Below are 5,525 nucleotides of genomic sequence, written 5' to 3'. Positions count from 1 at the left end.
TGTTTGATTTAGGCTACGAGTTGAAAGTACTTGTGACATCCCTCGATTTCGGGTCAAATTGTATTTATTTTGTATTTGTTTTTATATTGTAAACCGACACGATTTATATCCCGAACATTTCAAATATATAAAATATTGGATTTTATGTTACTAAAACATTCCCGCTTGCCTAATTTGAAAAACCCCTTTTACGGATTCGAAAACGGACTTAAAACGCTCAAGATACATCAAAAACGAACTTCCGGACGCGAACCGACGTGCAGACCAGCAGCAGACCAACCCCATCTTTTTTTTTTTGTTTTATGACTTGTCTTGACCCCTCTTGCATGCAAACCTTGATATCACACCCCAATGCTTGACCCTTTCAACCCACCCTATATATACACCCCTATCCCCTTCATTAATCCTTGCTCATTCATCTCTTTCTCTTCAAATTCTCAAGCATTCAAATGTGTTCTACATATTTTTTTGGCAGTTTGACTTTCCAAAGTCAAACTGACCATAGTCTTACATTATAATCAACTTGTTAACACTTATTTATACTTGAAGATTGTTATACAACATATATATAATAGCACCCTTTGTACCTTCGGTGGGCATTTCTCCGGTCTCGGTCGGTTAAGTGTCCGGCCCATAAGACAAAGCTACATGGAGGACTCGTAGTAGTCCTTGATTATATATATTTTCCGCATCTAACCATCAAACTTGTTATACTTGTTTAACATCTGCTTATCTTAGTTCTATTTTACATTTTGAGTTCCATGGTTATGGGTTTGTAGAGACTAGCCTCGGTTATTCCGTAAATAGCTCCAAACCGGAAGCCGAACTCTTGTTTACTAGTTTGTTTAAATAGTTGTATAAACATGTTTTATGTAAGATTTGAGTTTCTAAAAACCATTTTAATTAGTTCCATGCTTATCTCGAAACAATATCCGAACCGGAAACCGAACTTTCGTTTAAAGACTTTGTTGTTGACTTTTTGTATGTAAGACTTTGGTATTATTATTTATAAATTATTTTACAAGTTCTATGATGTTTGGACATGTGGTAACCATTCTTGGCCTTATTCCAAGATAAAAACCGAACCAAACCGAACTAAACCAAGTCTACTCGCTTAAGACACACAAGTGTGTTTTTAACCATTAAAGCTTATATATTTCTTTAAAAATACTTTATAAACTGATTTTAATTATTTTCACAAAGTACTCGGAATGTTAAATCCAACTTAATCCTTTAACAAAGTTTGGACCGACTAAACCGAACACTCGCTTAACAGACGTTGTTAGTTCTAAAACAATAGAACTACATACTTGGTTAAGTCTCTTTAAGATTTATTGAGTTATCTCATACATTTATTATTTTGGGAAAGTTGACTTTGGGTTTGGTCAAGTCACCAAGACCCGAACCGACCACCCGAACACTCGTTAAAACCCGTTTTAGTATCTATATTATAAAGGGACTTGTTTTCTTGCATTTTTACCCACCTTATTACTTAACATAGGTTGAGTAAAATTAAGGGCTAGATACTTTAACCCGGTTTCGAGCAAACTTACATTTTTAAAGGACTATTATTATAACTTCTTAAATATTTACATTTTAAACCTTAAACTTTTAATTGTTTACATTTCTTATCACTTATTTTCGTTTAAAGACTTCCAAGACAACTTTTCTAATACAAGACTTCTTCTCCTTTAGGCTTCGTTCGTTAAACTCATCGTTTCGGGTAATCTCCAAATCATCAAATCTTTCAAGTTTATTACTTGAACGTGAGTACTTTCATCCCCCGTTTTCACTCTTTTACATTTTGGGGGTGACATTGCAAACTTATTCAAATCCAAATGATTTATACTTGAGTCTTAAACCACAAACTTTATTGTATACTTTACTTAAATAAATGCTCGATTTGGTGTTATATGCTTATATGCTTAAGTGCTAATGTGTTTACCGCTTTTGGATGGTTGATTCATAAATCCGAGTATATCTGGCATCCCCTTATAGAAAGGTGTCGTTAATGTATTCTTATTAACGATTTCATACAAAATCCGAGTATATTTGGCATCCCCTTATAGAAAGCTATCGTTAATGTATTCTTATTAACGATTTCGTTTATCTAAATTGTTGCTATTATTTATTGTTTTGTATACAAGTTGTGGAATTTCATATTATATATCTATTGTTCAAAAACTATGAAATTTCTCACAAACCTTTGTGTTGACAAAATCTATTTATGCAATGTTACAGGTTTGACTTTAGGTTGACTCGAGGACTTGAAGAAAAAACGTTATCGAGACTATTAGGATATTAGCAAAACGAACAATATATTATTTACTATGATTTGAATTCGGTTATTGTATGAACAAGTTATGTGACTCTTTGTGTTTTTATGAATTTAAATGAGTTGATTAAATATTGTCACTTAATAATATCGTGTGCGATGAACAATCGGTTGTGCCCCGACGTTTCCGTCATGGTCGGGGTGTGACAGTACTTATCTGGAACCGAATCCAGCAACTTCTTCACCAAGGCATCTTGCTCGAATACGTAACCTAGACTCGTTGCCTTTGAAACCATACTTCTTATTTTTCCTGCAAACTCGTCAACAGTCTCATTTTCGGCTATCTTGAGTTTCTCAAATTCACTTTTCAACGTTAGCAGTCGAGCCTTTTGAACTCGCTCAGCCCCAACATACCGTGCCTTCAAAGCCGTCCATATATCCCGGGAATTCTTGTATTGAGAAATCTGAAGAAGAATATCACCATTCATCACTTGAAACAAAAACGATCTTGCCGTTTTATTCTTCTTTGAATCAATAACCGTACCCTCTTCTGGTTGAACAACTTCCCATAGGTCTTGATCATCCAATATCACTTCCACTACAATCACCCATGTGATGTAGTTTGCTCCATTCAACTTTGGAACTTGCAGTGAAATCCCCCACTCGCTTTGGGTTGGATTACCAGTCTTTCTTCGTCACCTGCCATTGACGTAGAACCCCTTTGCTCCACTTCTTTGGAACAAATACAAACCAAACAGTCTGAACAACTTTTCAGAACCGAACCCGCTTGTTCACAAAATAAATCAAACCTTGGTTAAAACCTTACTCGTTCAACCCGTGCAAAAAACAAACTTTGAATCAAACCGACTCGTTCAACCCAAATAAAATACGAACTCTGAATTGAACCGTCTTGTTCAACCCAAAAACAATGATCAAACCGTTTTGTTTAGCCAATGAAAAATATATCAAACTTGAGTTGTTTTTATTTTCTTGAACCCTTCAAAAGTAATAAACCTTTTCTTTCTTGAAAGGAACTCCGGCACAAGCTTTGAGAATTATCTGCAAAAATTAATTGCTTTAGACTTGGTTTGCATGTTGACTTTCATCACCTTTATAATTCTTTATTCTCAAAATAAAACCATAGAACACATCTCCTGCAACCCGCAACTACTTCTTTACAAGAAAAACGATCAATGGAACCTGTGTGTTCTCCACGATCACCGCACGAAACCCGATTCCAAAACCCAACCTGGTTCCAATATCGCCGATTGATAGCTCCTCTTCAAGCCACCGTTCGTCGCCGATCCGTGTACCGTTTCCGCCGTTGGAGTGCACAACCGCACCCTGATTTTTTAATCTGCCTCATCGCCGATCACAAGTTAACTTAATTATCGATTTCTTGAACTTGGCTCTGATACCAATTCAAGTCCTGGATCATTAATCAACACGAATTAAACGAATAACTCTCGTTTATATTAATCAGAAAATATAACTCAAAAAACTGATTACAAACCTCAAACCCTAACTCGGTTTGACTCTTGATGAACCCTAACTCGATTACATCAACTTCTCTTATTCTAATGTCTAACCATAACTCGGCTTATATAGACTAACCAAACTTGCTATCTAAGACATTACCAAATATAATAAACCCTACTAACTCTTAGGATGGGCTTTACGCTTGGGCCAAACAACAATTGTGCCAACAGAATGTAATTAATGCCCGTTTTGGATTCAGAAATGATAAGAAAGCAGACTTGCGGTCCAAAAAAGCATTCGTCTCATGCTAATACTCCACACACACGGGCACTAATTACATTCTAGTTGAACGCAAAAGACTTACGATTAAATTAGTTTCAGAAACTCATATCTGAATCATGAGTTGGTGGTCGAAGAGCATACCCAACATGAACTAATCTTGAACCACTTCGGTATCGATTGTAATGTTCTGTTGATCATGAAGAAACAGTGTTTCCGTGTAGGGCTGCACATAAAAAACATCTTCCACTCCATCAGACCCAAGATAATCTATCTGCCTTGAGTGCAACTCATAAACAAGTTGTTTATCAAGCCGAATTAGAGGATCGCCTCTCTGTCTAAATCCCAATACCGATGTCCTATATCTGTTAACATCGAAAGTGTATATCTTTGTAAATGACTTTGGAACACCGCCCTCCGTCATCCACAAATTATACACTATTCTGTTTGGTTTGACAGCATCTTCAAGCACAACAAGAGACTCACTTAGCTTAGACATGGTAAGATAAGGTGTAGGACGGGCTAAGCTATCCGGAAGGTTTACTTCCCTGAATTCTTCAGTTGTGATATCAAATGAAATAATTAGATATTTGAACGAAATCCCTTTGGTAGCAAGCCAATAAACAACTCCATCTATAGCTATTAAACGACTGGTATGCTTTGAACAACGAAAGTAAAGCGAATTACGAGGGAGATTGGTGTGTAGGCTTCTCCAAGCCGCGTGCTTAATGTCCACACGTCAACTTGATTTACAGCTTCCCATCCCCAACCAACTAAAGGGACATCAACACGTGTAATCTTGACAATCTTAAGGTCATTAGTCACACGGCAAACCCCGAAACCTAATACAACGTCACGAATATACCCGTCTCCCACAATAATAGGCACATCAACATGAAGCCCTCTTCTAATACTTGGATTCCAAAGAAAAGCCGCGCCTCCAACTTTATAAAAACACAAAAGCCCGCCAGAGCATCCAATCAATTTACTATCGTTAGGCAAACGGGGAGGAGTCAAGTAAACTCTATTTAAGGCAAAAGAAGCAGCATCATCATCATCAACAATTGACAAAAACCTTGTTTCATAATAGTCATTGTCAAGGTGTTTTACCAATATATGTTGCTTCTTGCTGCTATAGGAAGCAACGAAACCAGCATTGTCGATACAAGACTTCCATGTCTTTGAGACCGATCGAAATTGAATCAATGATTTGACAGGGAGGCATTTCATGATTTGCTCATGGATTTCGAATGGTAAGTTGTAGCGTGATAGCATATGCCTCGTATGTGACCTCAATTGCATCTCTAACTCCAAACTATCTAATCAAGCTAATTCAACAATCAAAATTACGATAAAAATAATAATAAACAAGTAGTAATACTAAATCGATTCAACTAACAAACATGCACATATACATGCATGCACTGAAAAATAATATCAGAAGTTCGCTCTTTTTTTTTTAATTTTATTCATTGAGCTCAATGGCCGGAAA

The 5,525-nt window shown here is 36.4% G+C and overlaps 1 protein-coding gene across 1 annotated transcript; it reads right to left on the bottom strand.

Annotated features, from left to right (window-relative positions):
• Nucleotides 1-4,675: 4,675 nt before the first annotated feature.
• On the bottom strand, nucleotides 4,676-5,263 carry LOC143535217 (putative F-box protein At1g47790). Its single transcript, XM_077029534.1, has one exon. The coding sequence runs from the start codon at nucleotides 5,261-5,263 to the stop codon at nucleotides 4,676-4,678; it is 588 nt and encodes a 195-aa protein (XP_076885649.1).
• Nucleotides 5,264-5,525: the final 262 nt, after the last annotated feature.

Source organism: Bidens hawaiensis, unplaced genomic scaffold (genome assembly GCF_021521415.1).
Source record: "Bidens hawaiensis isolate Kalapana, Puna unplaced genomic scaffold, B.hawaiensis_p1.1 tig00010432_1, whole genome shotgun sequence".
Lineage (NCBI taxonomy): Eukaryota > Viridiplantae > Streptophyta > Magnoliopsida > Asterales > Asteraceae > Bidens > Bidens hawaiensis.
This window is presented reverse-complemented; position numbering and strand designations above follow the sequence as displayed.

Excerpts from the sequence above, each read along its gene's own strand:
- LOC143535217 (XM_077029534.1), bottom strand. The coding sequence starts at position 5,263 with ATGAAATGCCTCCCTGTCAAATCATTGATTCAATTTCGATCGGTCTCA.